This window comes from Phasianus colchicus, chromosome 37 (assembly GCF_987193195.1).
Source record: "Phasianus colchicus chromosome 37, bPhaCol1.hap1.1, whole genome shotgun sequence".
Taxonomy (NCBI): Eukaryota; Metazoa; Chordata; class Aves; order Galliformes; family Phasianidae; genus Phasianus; species Phasianus colchicus.
The window spans coordinates 560,492-582,292 of NC_143472.1; the positions used below are offsets into that span (position 1 = coordinate 560,492).

The window sequence follows — 21,801 nt, forward strand, 5'->3', positions numbered from 1 at the left end:
AAGAAAAATATATGATTGTAAGGTATTAAGCAACCTTTTGCTTTAGGTAATGTTTCAAAAATTTTCACAAATTGGATTAGATGCCCATGTTTTAATCAGGCTTAAAAAATTGCTACTTATCTATACAGTCAGTTTCTTCACTGACAGCAAGATTAATCTGCAAATCTCACTGGTTAATGACAATGCTTCAATATACAGTACTAATTATAGGGCTAAAAACTTTGCTCCTGCTGAATTCCATATCTATGGAACAATGTAACTTTACATAAGTTGCTCCAAATAATGCATTTGAAAACAAGTTTGGAACTCTCAAACATTATTCTGTTTTTCCAAGAAGTCATAAGACAGTGAACTTTTCTTCTCAACTGCGCTGCTGCTGTCTACTGGTTTCAGCATACTGACTCAAGGACAGCCTGATTCCTGCTTCTAAAATCTAACAGTATTTTTGGAGTGGGTTTTTTTGTTTCTTTGTTTTGTTTGTTTTGTTTGTTTGGGAGGAGAAAGAAAAAAAAAGTTCCTATAGACATATAAATGTAAAACATTATTATTAATGTCATTAACAAAATACTGAAATAACTTATAATACTAGCAGTTCAATGCTTCTCTTCGAGGAAAACAAAAGGTTAGGTTTCTTACTTCAGTTGTCTGTGAAGACAAATTTTATCAGTATTTTTTTAGTTGATTCATTATTTCCTTGATAGATGCGTTTTATTTTTCTCCAGAAATATGCAGTCTTTCAAGCAGACAACTTTTCATCCAGTGACAGAAATAATTTTGTTAGCCAACTATGCTTTTCCTCACATTTAGTTTCAGACTCCAAATTCATCTTGTAACGTGCTTACAGTGCATTAGATATCAATTTAATTAAAAAAAAAAAAAAAAGGAAACAAAACAAAAACCTAAAACCTTTTGCTTGTAAATATTTTTGGCTAAAAAAAAAAAACAAAAAAAAAAAACCTACAACTTAAAAATATTTTCTTTTTTTTGTTGTTGTTTAAAAAAGTGTTGGATTAAAAAAAAAAGTTGGTTTCTGTCTCCATATACTTGTATTTGTATTCAAAGTAGATATACTTAAATGTAAAAAAATGTAATCATGATGTGAAATCAACCATGTTATAGTGTTGGCTACACTTAAAACAGCATATAAAATATTTTAATAGAGTGATGGCAAATTTGGTTCATTAAGAGCCTTGTACACAGTGCTACCTAATACTTCAGATGATCACTACCTTTTTGAACAAGAACCAACTTGTTGTAGGATAACCTACAGTTCCTCAGATAACAAATACAATGTGTTTTCTTACAAACGTATCCAACACCCATGAATTCCCCCAGCACAGCCCTACCAACACCGCAGCAAGTTTGATTTGATTTTTCAGCTAAGTTATTTCAGCTGTTAAAAAATTATCTAAGTTTAATCTAAATTTTAAAATGAGGCTTTAATTCTTTGCATGGAAATAGGAAAAATAATACCAGAATGTGATTCTCAATAGTGTTTAATGAAAGCACATAGCCAAGTCAAAACAACAGAAATCACAAGATATTTTTGCTAGTTAATTAACATAATTGCTAGTTACCATGACAAAGTGTTTCAATAGGCCTTAAATCACTTGATGTCAATGGAAGAGTCTTCAAGATAGGTGCTTCTTAACTTGTTCTAACTTTTTTTTTTTTTTTTTTTTTTTTTAAAGATAAATCTCAAGTATTTATTTCCCCTAAAACACCTACAAGAATACTGTACTAAATTTGCATAGAAATAGGACATCAGACATTTACAGTTTGCAGGCATGTGGACTTCACGTAAGCACCCACAGGATCAAATTCAAGGAATGGTATTTAGAAACTACACTTGCTTTTCTTAAAACTTGATCTGTTGTGCTCTTAACCACTTGCACCATTGCTCATCTCGTTTTTTTTTTTAGAAGAGATTCTAAAGTTATACTCAAATATTAAAGGAAAAATCTCTGAAAAACATGTCATATTTAGACAAGATGAGCTTCTTCAATTGAATTTTTACTTGTTTTATTTTTATCTTTGTCATCAGGCAATGAATTATGTCTTGTTTCCCTCTCAAGACCCGGCATGAAATGTATCTGAATGCTATCTTTTCCTCAACTGGTCTATTCAAGTCTTCTGCAAAAACAATTTTGAAGATCAAAAGTAGTGATTTCAAAGCACTCTTACTAATTCTAATGCTGTATTTCCTATAGAAGAGCTAACTAGAAACTCAGAATAAAGGATACAGTAAATATTAAATTAAGCTCCAGTTATTACAATTAGTAATCCTGGAATATCTTCATGCATTTTAGCAAAAAGCACTTGAGATTCAGATTTAATCTGAAATTCAAAGACAGTTTCTATTTAGATTTTTTTTTTTTTTTTTAAGGAATATAATGGAAAAACTTACAGTAGGAGCAGCCGTAGACCTCAATTCTTAACCCAATTTGGCCTTCTCCATTCCAATCTAAAGGAACTATACGTACATAGCGAGCAATGACTGGGTGTTGCAAATCATGTCGGACCACACTATCAGAGTTTGTGTTTCCAGGAAATGCCTAAGGGAAAGAATAAGAAAATTATTTTATTATTTCTATCTCATACACTGTAAAGATTCTGTTATGAAGGAAAATTTTAGGTAGTGAAGACCTCCGAGTGACTAGTTAGCACTTAAGTTTGGTTAAAATGTTTTCTTTGATACTGAGCAAATGAACAGTGGTTTTAAAAAGTTTTGTAGTGCTCACAACACAAACACTGTAGCACTGGAACCTCGTGCTTTCTCCACAATAGATACAGTAAATTCAGATAAGAGCTGCTGCTAGATAAGAAAGTATTTTGCATCACTGATCCATTGCTCAGTTACTAAAACATTTATAAAGATGTCCAAAAGGGTTGTTCTGTGACAAGATACCCATCCTCTAACAGATTACAAACAGCAGTCACTGTCTTGTAAACAGAAACACTGATATATCCTATTTCCTACAGCAGACCCTCCAATTTCTCAAATTTCCAGGAATACAAATATCTTTCTTTATTTTTTATGTACTACCTTCTGGAAAATGAGCACACAGTTTCTCTCCTAACCATAGTTACCTCCCACAGCAAAATCAGCTCTTTTTTGACTTTGGAAGTCAAAAAAGTACAAAACACAGTACTCTGTCATGGTTTTATAATTTTGTTATCGGTATTCCACACCAAACATCATGTAAAGCACGGGTAATTAAAGAGTTAATACTCCAGTTCCGTGGACTGACAACTTTCTGGATGCCTGGTTCTCAGAAGAAAGGAAGAACTACACATCCCAGGGGACTTCATGTTCAGAGAGGAAGATAAGCCATGGGAGGGAGTCATGGGATCTTGCTCTCTGGCTCTCTTGCTCACTGCCTAGCAGTGTGTGGGTCTGCTCCCCAACCGTGTGCCTTCAGTTCAAAGTAGGCCTTTTAGTTTCGGACACTCTCTCTCTCTTATTTGATTTATTAGCCTCAATTTCAATTATATTATATTATATTGTGTTATCTTGCATTCCGATATCATGTTTAGTAAAATTAAGTTTTCCTCCTTAGATTGTTGCTGCTGTTCTGGTTTCTGGGCCCAGCTCCCATCTCCCTTCCCTTCCCCCTTTTCCGTCCTGTTTTTGGGCCAGGGGGCCTATGGGCTTGCTGCCCCCTGTCGAGGGCACACGTTGATCTAGATAACTCCGTGACAGACTCTCAAGTAAAATTTAAAAATGACTGAAGTAAATTCAGTGCTTCTTTTGTAATTTTGTACCTCTTGGTAAAAGATTTCATAGTACTCTGCTTAAAAGTAAATGATATCTATCTGTTAACATAACAGATTTTATTGTCTTTTCATCTCATGCACAAACCATTTGTTTTCTAATGGTAAATGTTGAAGATTGCCATTTAGTTATTTTCAGCATTTTCAGAGAAACATCATAAGTCTTCATGAGTAATTTTCAATAAAACGAGTACCTTGGAGCAGTAAACAAAGAAAGGTGATCTTTGCCACACAAATAAACCCATATAGAATCCTATAATACATTCAAGTACTGGAAATAAAAAGAAATGAAGAAACAACTAGGCTGTAAATGTATCTACTGCAAAATATAGTCATCAAAATTTTGTAAAGCCAAAAATTTAGGTTGACACTTTGCATATAGATACAGCACTAGATATTTCAGATGAGTATCCATCTTGTATACTGCACAGTAGATCTAGGTGTAGGTAAAGATTCACAGAACCCTTTCCTTGATGAGCTAAAAAAAAATAATGCATGTAATATTTTTTATAAGGTTGGTTGTTGTACTGCTGCAATTATTGTGCTAAATAATGATGAAGACACTCGCGGCTTCATAGTAAAACTTGTTAGGTACAAAAATTAATGCCTGTGAAGCACTTCCATATTTGAGTGCTAAGCATTTATGAGAAATACAATAGTTCTGTATTCTGAGCAGAATAGCAGACAGACAACAACAAAAAGCACAGGCTGAACAAGAACTAAACAATCTATTGAATAACTGCCTACCATCTCAGATTTAATGCTGTTATGTCCTTGTTAGCAATGCCTCTGTACCATCAAAAACTATGGCAGAAAGTCACAGAGATTCAAAGGACCGCTTTGCAACAAGCTCCTCGTATACTGCATGAACATTCTTTCATCCCTGCAGCACTCTCAGCTAAATCAGGATCGCCCCACAGAAATAATTCATTTTCACTGCTAACAGTCTTGCAAATTGGCCTACCACAGCTAGTACCATTTTCAAGACCTGCTGCTTTGTGCTGCCAATCAAGTTTCTTAGCTCCTCTCCCCCCTGCCCCAATGGCAGTCACACTTCATGATCTCTGCTTTCCATGCTGGAGCTGCAGCCAGTTGGACTTAGGTTTCTCAAGTCCCTTTCAGTCTCAGGAGGGAATAAAACAGCCAGAATGGAATGGATGCAATGGGGCTCTCTCTAGGACACCTGCTGCCTCAGAAGAGTTCACATCTACTGGACAGCTACAGAGCTCCTACAAAAGCATCACACACAAACAAGGAAGGAAAGAAAAACCCAGGACACTGTGCAGGGGTCCTACCTCTCACTAGGTGATACCTGTTTATGTCCATCCTCTGTACACGGAACTGCACCTCATCTGTTCCCCACTTCTTCTCCCCCGCTTCGTACAGGCACTTCAAGACATTAGGGGTGACAAAGTAAGGCTCATGGAGAAGACTGGGCGTACAGGAGATCTTAAATCCCTTGCAGCTAGAGCACTGCTGGCACGTACTTGTCTAGATCACGGATATTTTCCAACAAGCACCTACCAGGCACGGCAACCCACAGCCAAAATCTCATTGCCCCTGCCAAGTAGCCAGCCTGTCGAGAGACCTCTCATTAGAGACTTGCAAACAAGGCTAAAAACATTATTTCCATTTCACAGGCTGGCTTCTCTTCACCACGCATCACCTGCACAAGAATAGATTGGGAAGCACATTACTACGCACCTGAGCATCTTGCTGAGCATGGGCATCATCCACATACATTCCTTCATCTCTGTTTCCCTGCAAAGACACAAGGATAGAAGACTCAGTTCACCAGAGCATCTACTGGAAGCAACTCCTGAGAATTCCCCACTCATGAAAAGCTGCTGGGGATGGATAATGGAGTCCTTCAAAGGGAACACTAGCTTACAAATGAAATGCAGCTCAGATGTACTTTGGGCTTCCTTCTGAAACGAGCAGCAACCCACTTTACTGGGACATTTAAAGAAGAGCCCACAGCACTCATGCACACCCAGAGTCAGAGTTCCCTCCCCGGAGAGGCTGGGTTTGAGGTCATGGGACACACAGGGTGAGAAAAAGCCAGCCTGGAGCTCCTCACCACTGAGTGCAGAGCTGTGCCCACAGCTCTGAACATTCACCCCCTTCTCCCCTCAGCTTGGCTCACCGTTGCGAGGGACACGAGGACCCTTCGAAACATGGGAGATGTGTCAGATACGATGCCATTCTCAAGGGAGCAGCCATATTCCAGCAAGAACACACACACAGCACCCGTTAGGAGCAGGGCCACCACCTGGGTGCTGCCCACAACATTTGCCAGCTGTAACCTAGCTAAGTACAGAACTGTGCCCAGGGCTCCCAGCAGCACTGCAGCACTCCAGCCATCATCATTAGTGCTACAGCCTCCAATTAAGAAGCGCAGACAGGAAGAAACTGACAAGAGAGCCTTTTGCACTCCTTACGAAGCTTGTAGTTCTCATTAATGCCACAAATCTCTCCATTGGTGCGAAAAGCCAGAATTTCCATTGGGCAACCTTCATCTGCTCCTGCTCCCTAGGGAATCACCAAGGCAAGACTTAAGATACCAGCACCTGCTTGTGACGTGCAACCAGGTTTCTTTAAGAGAGAGAAGACATGCATAACAAAGCAGTAAGTCCTTGGCCAGAACTTAAGCAATACAAAAGGAAGATTTCCAAACCTTCACAGCCCTCCTTAGTTCGTGCACGTCATACATGGTGGTGGGAGTCATCACCCCAATGATCACCCTCTCAAAATTCCCACTCAGCTCCGACTTCAAGTCATCAATCAAATCCTAGAAGGCAAAGAGGAGAAAGGAGTTGGCAGAAGGGACGGCCTTTGAGGACAGAGGAACTGAGCTGTTCAGCACTCCTCTTCAGGCTCCAACCCTCCTTGCATCAACAACTGCTCTGAACTGAACAAGAACAAAACAACCTTGGTCAGGTGAAGTCTCTGCCGACCTTTCTCTTGTAGAGATTGGGTCGTTTTTCACTTTGCGCCCAAGTGACACAACCACGTTCATGCATCTCTGCAGACCACCCACCCTGCCAGTAGTGCTCTTAGAGGTGATCAGAACTTGCTGACGCTGGGAAACATTTAGTTTGGTCAAGACGTCAGTGATGGCATCTTCATCCGTGCCTGCAAGAAACAAATGGAAGCTAGTCAGGATGCTTGCACAAGGATCAGAAGTGCCCTCTGGTCTTGTGCCACCTCCAGTCCCTCACACAGCCAGCTCTCAACAGCTCCAGGACTACATCGATGCACACAAAGCTGCCAGGACCCACGCCACCAGAGCAGCTGCATTTCGGGACACGAAGGGCAGTTCTGTTTCCACTTTCCAACAATTTTTAGGGCAGTTGTGCAGCAGAGCAGTGCAAGCAGCTATGCTTCCCTCTATCAAACCACCAGAGCAGCCATTCGCAGTGCTGGGGAAAAAATAAAAGTTGACCATGGAGGGAGATCAACTTAGCAAAGCCCTTCATGGCCTTCCTGAGTGCCTGCGCTTCTTGCTCAGCGCTGAAACTTGAGACCCCCTCGATTGTTGCCTAAGGCCACAAGAAAAGGATTTAGCAAAGGCAGACCGACGCACGCAGAGTTGAACTGGAAAAAAAAAGAAGACAAACATGAAAGATGTGAACACAGAGATAGTAAAACTCCACCCACACAACTGATGCTTCTCTCTCACTTCTGTCTCACACGGCAGCCTGTTCTAGTGGGACTTCCCAAGCATATCAGAAAGAAGCCACGGGGGCACAACTGCATGGAGAACATATCTCCATGCTGCTGCCCACGGAGTACCTGGTTTCCAGTGAAACAAAAGCTGGACCACCCGGCATCTGTGTTCAGGCCCACCAGGCCTTCTTTCTAGCAGTTCTCCACGTCAATCATAAAGCAGTGCGCTCCCATCATAGCCCTAGTCCTGACTTCTCTTGTAGCAGGTAAGGACCAGTATTCTGCACCATTCCTTTTGCTCTGCTCGGCACTGGGGAGGCTGCAGCTGGAGAACAGCGTCCAGCTCTGGGCTCCCAGTACAGGAGACAGCTGGACATGCTGGAAAGAGTCCAACGCAGGGCTACCAAGATGGTGAAGGGACTGGAACACCTCTGCCATGACAAGGGGCTGAGAGAGGGGGCTGCTCAGCCTGGAGAAGGGGAGCTCAGGGGGATCCCACCCACGGCTGTAGAAGTTCCGCACAGAAGTTTGTCCTGATATCCAACCTAAACTTACCCCATGCCTGTGTGTCCTGCGGAACCCCACAGATGTGACAGTGGGCTGCTTCTCAAAGGAAACCAGTGCTCGGCGTCGGGAGCGGTGGAGGAAGCAGCTGATCCTGCCAATAACGCTGCCATCGCGCGTCCCTCCCCGGGACTCCCACACCTTCCTCTCCCCAGCCCGGCTCGGCTCCTCGCAGGCTGCAGACACTGCTGAGGCACTCGCGCTCCAGGCCGTCATCTTCTTCCCGTGCTGCCGGACCGCTCTCTGCAGCGCTGCGCTGAGCTCCTGCTGCTGCACCAGAACCGCAGCTCCCGTGCTGACGGACGGCGGAGCTTCGTGCCGGCACCCACAGCACGCGGCCCCCGGGCTGCTGGCGGCACGGCAGGATGCTCCCGTCCCCGCCTCCCTCCCACCGCCCCTCGGCTCCGGCATCCTCCCGTTATCCGCCTGAGGAAACGAAGGCCCCGCACAGGGCTCTGGACGGGCTGACCGACGGCTGATGCCAACGGAACGACGTTCAACACCGCCACGCGCCGGTCCCGCACTTCGGTCACGACGACCCGAGGCATCTCTGCAGGCCGGGGGCAGAGCGGCTGGAAGGCCGCGCGGAGGAAAAGGATCCGGGGGCGCGGGCCCCGGGGCCCCGGAAGCGGAGCGGGCGCGCGGCGCGGGGCAGCGCCGCGGGCAGCCGGGCCGGGGCCACGCGGGACGCGCGCGGTGATGACGCAATGACGGCGCGACCGCGGGCGCAAACGACCCCGCCGGGAGCGCCCGCCCCGTTCCGCGGGCCGACCAATAGGAGAGCGGGAGAGGCGGGGCCGAGCGCGGGCTCTCCGCCAATGGCGGCCGCGGGATTCCGTGCCGGGAAAGCGGCGCTCCGCCGCCCCGCGTCCCCGCCGCCCCGCGTCCCCGCCGCCGCCCGCCCCGCGCCTCGGGGCCCCGTCCGTCCCGCGTCAGAACGGAGCCGTCCTCCGGAGTCGGCGTCGCGGCGGGGCGCCGCCGGCTGAGAACCGGCGGCTGACTGCGAGCTGCGGGACGCCCGGTGTCCGGGAGCGGCTCCTGGCCGAGCCGGGCAGCCCCGAAAGAGAGGGACCGACCCCGCCGATCGAGACGCGTTCGAGCCCGGCAGAGTCGGGCGGCCGCCTTCGGTTCCGGCTCGGCTCGGCTCGAACGGTCAGCAGCGCCGTGCTGAGCCGCTGCCCCGCAGGCGGAGGACTCGACTGCCGTTTTCTGTATTCACGTCTGTCCGAGAAGAAAGCTGGCGGCGCTGGCGCTGACCAGGGAGAGGGAGGCCGGGGGCCGGAAAGCTCTCGGGCTGCGGCTCCAGGGCAGGCAGAGGAAGTCACGGCGCTTTGCTGCTGAGTTCGTTACCCGACGAAGCCCGACGCGGGGGGGCTGGGCAGACAGTCTTGCCAAAGAGGCCCGTGCTACAGCAAGATTGACAGCACGACGCCTTTTGTTCCCCTTGAGCCCTGGGCAGGCTTCGGGGCGAAAACCAAGAGGAGAAAGAGGGCAGCGGCTGTTCCCCCGGACTGCTCCGTACATTGGTTTACTCTGTGCTAGAAAGGCTGGAGCTGCTTGCAGCGGCTCTGGATGCCTCACTCGTGGGATGGATGCATTGCTGTGCAACTTCCCCATGGCTGGGAGGGGTTCTTCAGATCCTCCCTGCAAACGGGGCTCCCCAGTGACTGCGGATCTGGCTGATGGTAAAGTGCTGGGGCAATTGGTCGTGGATCTTTCTTCACCACTGTGCTCACGTGGCAATGAGTAGGCCCACTGCCTTGCTTATTCCCTTTACTGCTAAGCTTCTCTTTTGGCTATAGACGCTGCCAATATTACTTTGGTTTTATTTTGTCATAGGCAGTAAAATAAGCCTATCCCAAAGACGTTGGTGTCTTTGTTGCAGCTGTTGAGCCCACTGATTGGCACAACAGCATTAACACATGATGGGCACGTAACTTGGACATCAGGAACGTGACTTCAAAGGCTTCAAAGCATCGGGAATGTCTCCTTTGGAGAGAGACTGAGAGGTTTGGGCTTGTTGAGCCCGGAGAACAGAAGGCTCATGGGAGACCGTGTGGCTGCCTTTCAGTACACGGGGCCTCACAGATCACCCTTGCTGAGGGTGAGCACTATTCCCTCATCGAGGACATTGATGAAGATGTTGAACAAGACCGGACCCAGCACCGACCCCTGAGGAACACCGCTGGTTACAGGTCTCCAACCGGACTCTGCACCGCCAACGACGACCCTCTGCGCTCTGCCAGTCAGCCAGTTCTCAACCCACCTCACTGTCCACTCATCTGTCCACACTTCCTCAGCTTTGTCATAAGGATGTTGTGGGAGACGGTATCAAACGCCTTGCTGAAAGCAAGGTAGACTACATGCACTACATCCACCCAGCCAGTGACAACATTGTAGAAGGCTACCAGGTTGGTCAAGCATGCCCTCCCCCTTGCTGATTACTCCTGATAACCTCCTTTTCTTCCGGTTGTCTGGAGATGGCATCCAGCACAAGCTGTTCCATCACCTTTCCAGGGACAGAGGTGTGCCCAGGTGGCCAAGAGGGCCAACAGCATCTTGCATTAGAAATAGCGTGGCCAGCAGGAGCAGGGAGGGAATCATCCCCCTGTACTCAGCCCTGGTGAGGCCACGCATTGAGCACTGTGTTCAGTTTTGGGTCGCTCACTACAAAAAAAGACATTGAGGCCCTGGAACGTGTCTACAACTTCCTGAATGGAGGCTGTGATGAGGAGGGGTTTGGCCTCTTCTCCCAGGCAACAAACAGGACCCGAGCAAATGGCCATAAGTTGTACCAGAGGAGGTTTAGGTTAGACATAAGGAAGAACTTGTTCTCTCAGAGAGCAGCCAGGCACTGGAATGGCTGCCCAGGGAGGTGGTGGAGTCGCCGTCCCTGGCAGTGTTCAAGAGGCATCTGGATTAGGAGTTACAGGATATGGTTTAGTGCTTGTGGTAGCAATGGTGATGGAAGGATGGTTTTTTCTCCTTTCCTTTTTCTTCTTTTCTTCCCTTCCTTTCCTTTTTTTCCTTTTTTCATTTTGTTTTCTGTTTTCCATCTTTTCTTTCCCTCTCCCCTTTTCTTTCCCTCTCCCCTTTTCTTTCCCTCTCCCCTTTTCTTTCCCTCTCCCCTTTTCTTTCCCTCTCCCCTTTTCTTTCCCTCTCCCCTTTTCTTTCCCTCTCCCCTTTTCTTTCCCTCTCCCCTTTTCTTTCCCTCTCCCCTTTTCTTTCCCTCTCCCCTTTTCTTTCCCTCTCCCCTTTTCTTTCCCTCTCCCCTTTTCTTTCCCTCTCCCCTTTTCTTTCCCTCTCCCCTTTTCTTTCCCTCTCCCCTTTTCTTTCCCTCTCCCCTTTTCTTTCCCTCTCCCCTTTTCTTTCCCTCTCCCCTTTTCTTTCCCTCTCCCCTTTTCTTTCCCTCTCCCCTTTTCTTTCCCTCTCCCCTTTTCTTTCCCTCTCCCCTTTTCTTTCCCTCTCCCCTTTTCTTTCCCTCTCCCCTTTTCTTTCCCTCTCCCCTTTTCTTTCCCTCTCCCCTTTTCTTTCCCTCTCCCCTTTTCTTTCCGTCTCTTTTCATCTCTTCCCCTTTCTTTCCTTTTTTCATTTCTTTTGATTCATTTTGTTTAGTACTTTCTTACTTTTCATCTTTTAGATTCCTTTCTAAAAGAAAAGATAGAATGGGAGACAATAATTAAAGAAACAAAACCTGCTTTGAAAGCCATGGGGCCGGATGGATTGAACCTTGGGGTGCTGAGGGGGTTGGCAGACGTGGCTGCCAAGCCGCTCTCCATCATCCTTCAGCAGTCCTGGCTAATTGGGGATGTGTCCTGGCTGTCCCTGAACGTGTTTAAAGAGCTCTGGATGTGGTGCTCAGGGACATGATTGAGTGGTGGGTTGTTAGAGTTAGGGGAGTATGGTCAGGTTGCGGTTGGACTCGATGATCTTTCAGGTCTTTTCCAACCTGATCCATTCTATGATTCTATGGATTTAACAGCAGCGTTCTTGTGGGAGCTGCATTGAGACTTGCAGTGTCTCTGGGTCCCCAGAATTACTTTCTCCAAGCTGATTCGTAGGTGCTGGCACTTCTTTAAAGCAAGAGCAGCTGCTGATGGGAGGAAGGTAGTTCCGGCTCATGAGCTCCGCAGCATCTCCCAGGATGGTACCAGAGGAGGCAGGAATGATATTGCAGAAGATGAGAAGCTCCCCAGCAGGAAGCCAGAAACCCTGCGGGAGAGTCAGAGCACGTGTGGATGCCCAGGAGGTAATGCAGCCCCAGTATTTGAGAAGCGCGTGGCCATGGAGCTGCGGCCCAAGAACAGAGCTATTCCGCCTTTGCAGAATAGCTGGCATCCCAAGAAGGACTCGTCTGTCCTTGTAAAAAGCAGGGGGAGGGCACGTCCAAATGCTTGCTGGTTGCTTGGGAGCTCAAATCCTCCAAGCTGGAGGCAGCGTGGGGGTAACATCTCCTTGGTCCGATTGTGCAGCACCTGAGCAAGAACTGGCTGCACGAGGGTCATCTTAATTTCTCTGTTCTTTTACTTAAATAAACCCGTTGGGAGACCGTGGTGTTGGTTTCCTAAAATTTGGATCTGGGAGGTGAGCACGCCCTTTGCTTATGATGGAAGCACAGAAGTGATGCGGGCACTCGCTGAGGTCACAGTCATCGCCGAGGTGGGAGCGTTTGTGGCACAGCCGGTGAGCAGAGCTGGTGCTCTGGTGAGCGTGCTGCACGCAGAGACTGAGCTGTGAGCTTTCCTTGAGAGATCACCCTGCGAGAGCCCGTCGGAAGCACCGCTGCGGCGTGTGCGTGAGCTGGGCGCAGCTCAGGCTGAGCAGGCCGAGCAGGTGAGCTGGGTTTGGTGCTGGGTGGTTGCTGGGAGGTGTCTCAGCAGGAAAGCTGGGCTGGGGTGGGCACGCTGCATCAGCCCTCGTCCCGGCTGGCGGTGAGACAGAGGGAGTTTTCTTCAGGACAGCAACACCAGCCATGTGCTTCAAGGCGCGTAACTATTGAGGAGATGGAGAACGCTTGCTGTCAGAAATCATGGCAGCTGTACAGGAGCTGGGTGTATTTTGGGGACAGTCCTTGTAACCAGCTGGTTTCGAGACATTGCCCTGCCCGAGAGTCTAAACTGCACAGCAGAAGAATGCTGGGAAAATGCTTCTTCCTCACTGTTTTTCACTTGCAGGTTCTTTCCTTAGGGTTCCTTTTTCCTTTCCAAAAGGAGATTTTGGGGATCGAGGCACTTGAAGAGAGAGTGAAGCCAGCTCTTTCCAACAGTGCGGGCAGTCCCTGTGGAGAGGACCCCGGGAACTTGAGCTTCCCCTGAGACGTTCCCCAGCATGTCTCAGCAGGGAGACGGACGCAGTTGCCATCGCTGCTTTGCGCGTGGAAAGGTATGGCTGGGTTTCTTTCGCTTGGGTTTCTCCTTTCTCTGGTTTTGGAGGGGAAGGGGTGGAGCAGGGGGAGCCCTGCTGGTCCTTTGTTAGCTCAGTAAGCGGCTGGGTTGTGCACTTGCAGCAACAGGACAGCATTGCCAGGCTCCTTAACCTGCTGGGGCAGGGTGGGAGCAGAGAGCGGGCACTGCCCTCCTGCCAGCTGCGCCTGGTTATGGTTTGCCAGCTGCCCTGGGTTTCTGCTGAGAAGTTTGTTCTAGCTGCCTGCAGTAGTAAAGGGTGGGGAAGAAATAGTGGTGAAGAGCTAAGGCTGTGTACGGTAATTTTGCATGGGTTGAACTGTGGCACCTGAAGTCACTGTTTCCCTCGGAATAATGCTGGTGTTTGCAGGTGTGTTGGTTTAACCCCCCGAAGTGATGTCTGAGAGCGCCCGTCTTCTCCACCTGAACGATGAGAAAGCTGGATATGCCCAGAAATTGCAGCGCGTGCAGATGTTGTGAATGCGCTCCCAAATGTTTCCGTTAGTGATAACTAACGTCTCAGCACTCTGATACCCATCTCTGGCACCATCTGGAACGCTGCATCTCTTTGCAAACGTTGGGTGCCCGTTTCCATGGCCCTTTATTTCTCTCCTCAGAAGCAGCGCGGCGCGGTTCCCTGTGCTAGGGAGCAGCACCCAGCAGGCTGCCAGAGAACCAACAGCGCCTTGCAGCGCACAGAGGGACGCGATGGGGACGGACCATCCTTAGCACCACGCAAAAGTGAGTCTCTGCAGTCCTCTGTCATGAAGTATGGAAGAATGCATTTTAAGTATTACTTCTGAGCGGTGCAGCACTGCAGGGATGTCCGGTAACCATGGTGGAAGCATTAGAGAGGCCGACAGCAACAGATGGCAGCAGTGAGACAGAAGTGTGTGTGTAAGTGGTGGTGCTCAGAGCTGAGTGCATTCCCTGTAGGGACAAGAAATCCGTGCCTTGACTTTTGCAGCTGATAGCGTTTTGTGTGCTGACGCAGCTTTGCTCTGCAGCATGCAGAGCTGTCAGGCAGACTGGGGTTCCTCTGCTGCCACCTGAGCGGGAATGAGAGCAGTAGTGCTTTGTGCAAGCGCACTGCAGTTTAACGATCAGTTTCTGTTCTGGCTGTAGAAGAGTGTCTTTTGGTTTTTGTGGTGGACGTGGGCTAACAGGACAGTGCTGCTCCTGGTGTCTGTGAAATCAACACACAATCTGTTGTTGTAGGGACGGAGCCTGCGCGTCCATGGAATGGTGCTGGGCTTGGGGGGAAACGGAAAGCCTCCCCAGGTAAGAAGCTCTTGTGAGCTGTGGTGTGGGTACCTGCCTCTAAATAGGGCTGCATGAAGGGCTGTGTGGGATGGAGGAGAAAAGAAGGGGCACTGCAGATCTGTGCTGACTGCAGAAATGGCACAGCGTTGTAGCAGCAGAAAGGCCAATTGAAGAAACTACGCTTGAGGAGCAGAAGTTTGTGGTTGGCTGTGCTAAAATGCTCCTCCAAAGAGATGCTCTTCATGTCTTTCTTGTTTCCTTTCTGACAGAAGCTGATGCAAGCAGGCTTGCAGTGAAGCGCAGCCTTGCAGGAAGCCAGGGGAGGAGCATGGAGCGTGGCACAGCCCCCAAGAGAGGTACAGACACACAGCAGCATCTGGGTTTGGTGCACTGTCTTTCTAGTTAGGCTTTCTGTCTGTCCTTTCCTGGGACTGCTGTCGTTGCGTGTTGCTTGAGATCTTAATCCCTGGGGATTACAGTTGCCTTTCCTGTCCCAATTGGAAATGGCCCACAGTTCAGCCAAGATCCCAAGGTCCATTGCTGTGAATACTCGAGAGTTCCTAGCACTGTGGCCCATTTTGCAGACCGAAGGCAGTGTGTGACTCTCTTTTAATCTTGCTGCTTCCCCTTGCTTGATTTGAACAGGGAGAGGTGCTGAGCCAAACGGCAAGATGTACGCGAAAGCTCCTCTCCAGGCTCCAGGAGGGCTTCCTGGAACAGCAGGTCCCAGCAGAGGGGAAAGACCTTCCCCTGCAGTTGACAACCACTCCCTCTCCAAGACCATGGCTGCAAGAAAGCACAAGGGAGTGGAGGAAGAGGAGCAAAAAGCAGAGCTGTGGCCTGCCAAGAAACAAGTGAAGGTGGAGCGCGATGGGGAGAAGGCTCAGAGCCCACATCAGAGCAGAGGCGGTGTGCCAGCTCCAGCAACACACCCTGGGCCTGCCCCAGCGCTGACTGAGCGGTTCCGGACCTCAAAGCGAAGAGGTAGGAAGGTGCTGCAGCTGCCCTGGTGAGGTGCTTCCCTTATCAGGTGCATGGAGTTTGCTTAGGATTTGCTTTGCTTTCTCCTTCTCTCTGCGGAGAGGGGAAAAGAGTAGAAGGCTGCTGAGTCCAATGGCAAGGAAGTGCCAGAAAGTGTAACCCTCTCTTTTCCCATGAAATCCATGACGGCCTTCTGCTTGTCCCACTGGAAATACCCTTCCTTGAGAGGCTTCCTAGCCTGTTTTCATGTACCCATGTTTCCGCGGTTTTGCTGTTGACAAACTGAATTTCTCCCCTCTTTCTCTATAGCAAGACGACAACGACAAAAAGAGAGGAGAGCAGAAATGAAGAAGGCTGCTCTGAGAGCTGCCGCTGCACGTGCAGAGGTGAGTCCTCGGTGAGCACAGACACGGCTCTTGTTGTTCTCTGTCTGTCAGACGTGAAGGGGATTGTAGAATGCTGGGGGAAGCGGTGTCCTACTTTGACGCTCGCTTTCTTTTTTTCCAGTTCTCCACAATGAACAGCCTTGTGGAGATGATGGAGAAGCTGCAGCTGAAGGACTGAGTGGAGGAGCATCAGAAGGCAGCGGCTTCGTGGCAGCAGCCCAACTTGGCACTCTGGTTGCAGTCCATCAATAAACAATTGGAGCTTTGTATTCACAAAGAGCGCATGGCCTGATTTGTCCAGTGGCACTCAGTGAGCTGCTGCACCACCTCCTCGTTATTCCACTCGCGGCGCTGGGTCAGAACTCCCACATCTCCATCAGGGGATGCTGCAGGTTATAGAAGCAATGGACGCACCAGTCCTTGGCCCTGCCCATAAACGCACTGCCTGCAAAGCACGTGCACAGAACTGCAAGTAGCACGGCCTGAGCACAGGCGCGCTGAGTTAGAGAACAGCTGTCTCGAGCTGTCTGAGTTTCTCAGGGCAGCACTGAGCAGAAGTGAGCGTGTGCCCCTCACCCTGCAGGCGTCTCTGTTGGGGGAAGAGAGGCTCCTGATCCCAGAAGGCAGAGGTGTTCTCCTGACTTCTCTGCAGTGCTACCTTGCCTCATTGTCCCCCCTCTCTTCAGCCGTTTTGATGCTACTTTTCATCCTTTGGGCAGAGCTTGAGTCACTCTCATCATCGCACAGCTTTGTACTGAGCGGTGTGGAATTTTCTGGCTTTGCTCTTAAAAGCCTAGGCTGAAAACTGCAGCGTGCATGCTTAGTTTACATGGGGACATGGGGGGGGACATCCCCTAACCCCCATTATCGAAAAATAAACCTTAATTGCAAAAGTGAGGGGTGTCAACCCCCGACCCATGGGAACAAAGTGGTCCGTGGGGGTGACACTGTGGGGGTGTCCCCATCTCCAGTACGTGACACCACCAGGGTGCCATGAAGGTGTCCCCAACTTTGGTGGTGTGACAGCACGATGCTGTGTCCCCACTTCTCCAGGAAGTCCTCCAGCTGGTTACAGTGTCCCCAGCTTCAGCTCAACGTCCCCAGGGGGTCCTTTTGTCCCCTCTGCATGACGGTGACACCCGATGCTGGCTGCCGAACGCGACACCCGATGACGATGACACCGCGTCACGGCTGTGCCACGCTGGTGTCACACAGTCCCCTCTGGTGGTGGCACAGAGTTCACCACCGTGCGTGTCCCCATCCTCATGTCAGACGATGGTGACAGCGCCAGAGGACTCCAGTGTCACCAGGTCCAGCTCTAGGCGGGCCTGGAGGGGTGACAAAGAACAGTGAGAGGCTCAGTGACAGCATGGTGACAACACAGAGCTGCCTGTGCCTGGCCCCATGCGGTGGTCAGAGTACAGGGAATGGTGTCACCCGACAGATGGTGGCACACAAGTGATGGTGACACCAGATGACGGTAACAACAGTGACAGCCAGGGATGGGGACACTGCGTCACGGCTGTTCCACATCGAGGTCACCCTGTGTCACGGTGTCACCCGAAGACAGTGACACTCAACGACTCCCAGTGGCATCCAGTGAAGGGAAGCACCAACAATGGTGACACCACCGACCCCATGTCACACCCACAGCAGACCCCACGTGTCCCCCGATTGTCCCCAGCCCCCCTCCCTGTACACTCCTCGTCACCTCTTCAATGAGGATGGCACCGCTCTGCAGTTGTGCCAGTCCTCTTCTTGGTTGCAAGTGTCCCATTTGGTTTTGTCATCCAGTATTTTTGGGAGAAAACGTGTGGTAGTTCTAAGAGAAGGGGTATTTCTGGGAGAAAATATCCTCTTTTTGGAAGAGAAGGTGAAATTTACCACTGAAATGTGGTATTTCTGGGAGAAAATGACATACTTGAGGGAGAGAACTCGGAAATGGTGGGAGAGAATGTCTTCTATTCGAGAGCAACTGTGACATTTTTGGTGTGACGACTGGTCCTTTGGGGAGAAAATATGGTAAATATGGGAGAAAATGTCCTCTTGAGGAGTGTCAAGTAGTACTTTTGAGAGAAAATGTCAGGTATTTCTCAGAAAACTGCTGTTTCTGGGAGATAGTAGCATCCTTGGTTGGAAAATGACAGGTGTTTGTGAGAAAGCTGGTATTTTGGGAAAAAAGGCCGTATTTTTAAGACGAAGCTGGTATTTCTGGGGGAATATGTCCCGTCTTTGGGAGAAAAGTGGTCTATCTTGGAGAAAATGTCGTGTATTTGGGAGAAAAACTGGTCTATCTGGAAGAAACTGCCATTTTTCTGGGAGTAAGTGTGATCCTGAGGAGCGTCAAGTAGTATTCTTGGGATGAAACGTGAGGTATTTCTAAGCGTAGTGGTATTTCTGGGAGAAAATGTCTTGTTTTGGGGGGAAAAGATCACATGTATGTGAGAAAGCTGGTATTTCTGGGAGTAAACGCCATATTTTTAGGAAAAAATGGGTATTTCCCAGATAATCGGTCACATAGTTAGGAGAAAAGTGGTCTATCTGGGAGAAAATGTCCTTGTTTTTTGGTGGAAGAGATCATGTGTAGGGGACTAAAATAGTGTTCCCGGATGAAAATGTCACGTATCTGTGAGAAAAGTGGTATCTGTGGGTCACAGTGCTGTTCCCCAGGGGTCGGTGCTGGGGCCTGTCCTCCTCAAGATCTTTCTTGATGAGCTGAGGGCACTGAGTGCACCCTCGGGAAGTTTGCGGATGACACCAGGCTGGCTGGAAGTGTGGATCTGCCTGGGGGTAGCGAGGCCCCACAGAGGGATCTGGACAGGCTGGAGAGCTGGGCTGAAGCCAATGGGATGAGTTCCAACAAGGCCAAAGGCCGGCTCCTGCGCTTTGGCTGCAACAACCCCAGGCGACGCTACAGGCTGGGGGCGGAGCGGCTGGAAGATGCGTAGAGGAAGTGGACCTGGGGGTGTTGATGGATGCTGGGCTGAAATGAGCCAGCAGTGTGCCCGGGTGGCCAAGAAGGCCAATGGCATCCTGGCCTGCATCGGGAACGGTGTGGCCAGCAGGAACAGGGCAGTGATTGTCCCCCTGTCCTCAGCTCTGGTGAGGCCGCACCTCGAGTGCTGTGTCCACTTTTGGGCCCCTCACTGCCAGAAAGACATCGAGGCCCTGGAGCGGGTTCAAAGAAGGGCGCCAAGGCTGGCGAGGGGTCTGGAGCACAGAGCTCACGAGGAGCGGCTGAAGGAGCTGGGGTTGTTCAGTTGGAGAAGAGGAGGCTCAGGAAGACCTTACTGCTCTCTAGAACTACCTGAAGGGAGCTTGTAGAGAGCTGGGCTTCAGCCTCTTCTCTCATGTCACTAGTGCCGAAAAACGACGTTATAACCCACAAATATCAGTGTTCTCCCAAATACACGATGTTTTCTTCCGGAAAGATCACTTTTCAATCCTAAATATGACAATTTGTTCCAAAAATGCGATATTTTCTCCCGGAAATACAAGCATTCTCCAAAATCCATGATATTTTCTCCCAGAATGCCAGCTTTATCAGAGATATATGAAATTTTCTTCCAAAATTATGATATTTCCTCCCAGAAATATCAGTTTCCTTAGAAATACTTCACGTTTCCTCCAAAAAATACAACATTACAATACCCCCCCTTCCCCATAATGTGATACTTTCTCCAGGGAGTCACAGTTTTCTTAGAAATACCTCATGTTTTCTCCAAACAATATGACATTACAATCCTCAGTATGACATTTTCTCCCAAAAATAGGACATTTCCTCCCAGAAATACCAATTATCTTTACAAAAATAGGACTGCAGCCATCGGAGATCTGCTGGAAGGACAGACGGCCAGCTCCAGGAGCTCCAGGAGGCTCCTGGAATGCAGCCATGGTCACTTTGTGCTCCGGGCGTTGGGCAGACCGACCAGAGGTGAAGCGTGGCTGGATCTGCTGCTCAGCAGTGCGGAGGAGATGATGAGTGAAAGGCGTTCAGGTTGGGGCAGCCTGGCTGCAGTGAGCACGGCTTGTGGGGTTGGTGATCCGAGGGATGTGGGCAAGGCAAGGAGTGGGGCAGGACCTGAGCTTTGGGACGGCGAGCTTTAAGCTTTCACGGGCTGATGGCCCAGATCTCTCGGGATCTGTCTGTAAAAACAAAGATGGTGAGCAAAGCTGGCTGCTCTTCAAGGCTGCCTTCCCTTCTGAGAGCACAAGAGCTCTCCGTCCCTCTGAATAGAAAGCAGAGGACGCAGGAAGCCCATCGGCTCGGCGCAGACCTGCTGGGCAGCTGGGGGCAAAGCAAGGAGCAACGAGCTCTGCTAACAGGCCGTGTCACCTGGAGCAATACAGGGCTAACAAACAGGCCGTGTCACCTGGAGCAATACAGGGCTAACAAACAGGCCGTGTCACCTGGAGCAATACAGGGCTAACAAACAGGCCGTGTCACCTGGAACAATCAATACAGGGCTAACAGGCCGTGTCACCTGGGAAGAATACAGGGATGTCTGGACCTGCAGACGTGGGATCAGGAAACACAAGGCGCAGAACTGAACTTGGAGAGGGACGTGAAAAACAACAGGAAGACTTTCTACACGTGCATTGGCCAGAAGAGACAGGTCAAAGCAAGTGTGCCTCCTTTGTAAATGTAAAAGGAGAACTGCCTGCAACAGATGGAGAGAAGGCTGAGGTACAGAATGAGTTCTGTGCCTCGGTCTTCACTGGCAGCCAGGATTCCAGAGTTTGTCACGTCCCTGAGCCCTGCATCCATAAACCTCCAGGTGGGGACCGGGGTGGTAAATACCCCCTGCTGTGAGGGCAGAGCAGAGAGACTGCCTGATGAGATTGAACGTGTGCAAGTCTATGGAGCAGATAGATGGTGAGATGTGAGACTGAACGTGTACAAGTCTATGGGCAGGATGGCGTGCATCTCAGGGCTCTGAAGAAGCTGGCTGCCGAGCCGCTCTCCATCATATTTGAGAAGTCGTGGCTGTCTGGTGAGGTCCCGGATGCCTGGAGGAAGGGTCACGTCACTGCCGTTGGCAAGAAAGGGAGCAAGGAGGACACGGGAACTACAGGCCGGTGAGTCTCACCTCTGTGCCTGGGAAGATGATGGAACAGATCCTCCTGGATGACATGCTTGATCACATGAGGAGTGAGCGTGTGATCCGAGACAGCCAGCACGGCTTCAGCAGGGGAAGTCATGCTTAACCAATCTGGTGGCCTTCTGTGATGGAGTGACGGCATCGGTGGACAAGGGGAGGGTGACCGATGTCATTTCCCCGGACTTGAGCACGGCCTTTGACACGGTCCCCCACCACATCCTTCTCTCCAAACCGGAGGGATGTGGATTTGATGGGTGGACCACTGGATGGATAAGGAATTGGTTGTAAGGCCGCAGACAAAGAGTGGTTATTAATGGCTCTATGTCCAGGTGAGGCCAGTCACGAGCGGCGTCCCCCAGGGGTCTGTCTTGGGACCGGTGCTCTTTAGCGTCTTTATCAATGACATGGATGGTGGAATCGGGTGCACCCTCAGCAAGTTTGCTGACGACACCAAGCTGAGCGGTGCGGTTGACACGGCTGAAGGAAGGGATGCCATTCGGAGGGACCTCGACAGGTTGGAAAGGCGGACCGGGGTGAACCTGATCAGGTCCTACACAGCACAGTGCAAGGTTTTGCACTTGGGCCGGAGGAATCCCAGGCATCCATACAGACTGGAAGGAGCGGTCCTTGAGAGCAGCCCCGTGGAGAAGGACCTGGGGA

At 49.7% G+C, this 21,801-nt stretch overlaps 1 protein-coding gene across 3 annotated transcripts; it reads left to right on the plus strand.

The window, feature by feature from the left end:
* Positions 1-8,912: 8,912 nt before the first annotated feature.
* On the plus strand, positions 8,913-16,421 carry LOC149913425 (zinc finger CCCH domain-containing protein 11A-like). Of its 3 annotated transcripts, XM_090129712.1 has the most exons (9): positions 8,913-10,418; positions 10,525-10,630; positions 12,069-13,389; positions 14,027-14,150; positions 14,628-14,690; positions 14,942-15,028; positions 15,318-15,656; positions 15,963-16,039; positions 16,161-16,421. In XM_090129712.1, the coding sequence occupies exons 3-9, from the start codon at positions 13,336-13,338 to the stop codon at positions 16,215-16,217; spliced, it is 801 nt and encodes a 266-aa protein (XP_089985838.1). In that variant the 5' UTR covers positions 8,913-10,418; positions 10,525-10,630; positions 12,069-13,335; the 3' UTR covers positions 16,218-16,421. The 3 variants fall into 3 exon arrangements, with proteins under 3 accessions (XP_089985838.1, XP_089985837.1, XP_089985836.1); XM_090129711.1 differs by lacking the exon at positions 10,525-10,630; XM_090129710.1 differs by lacking the exons at positions 8,913-10,418; positions 10,525-10,630 and having other exon boundaries at positions 11,556-12,840; positions 13,182-13,389.
* Positions 16,422-21,801: the final 5,380 nt, after the last annotated feature.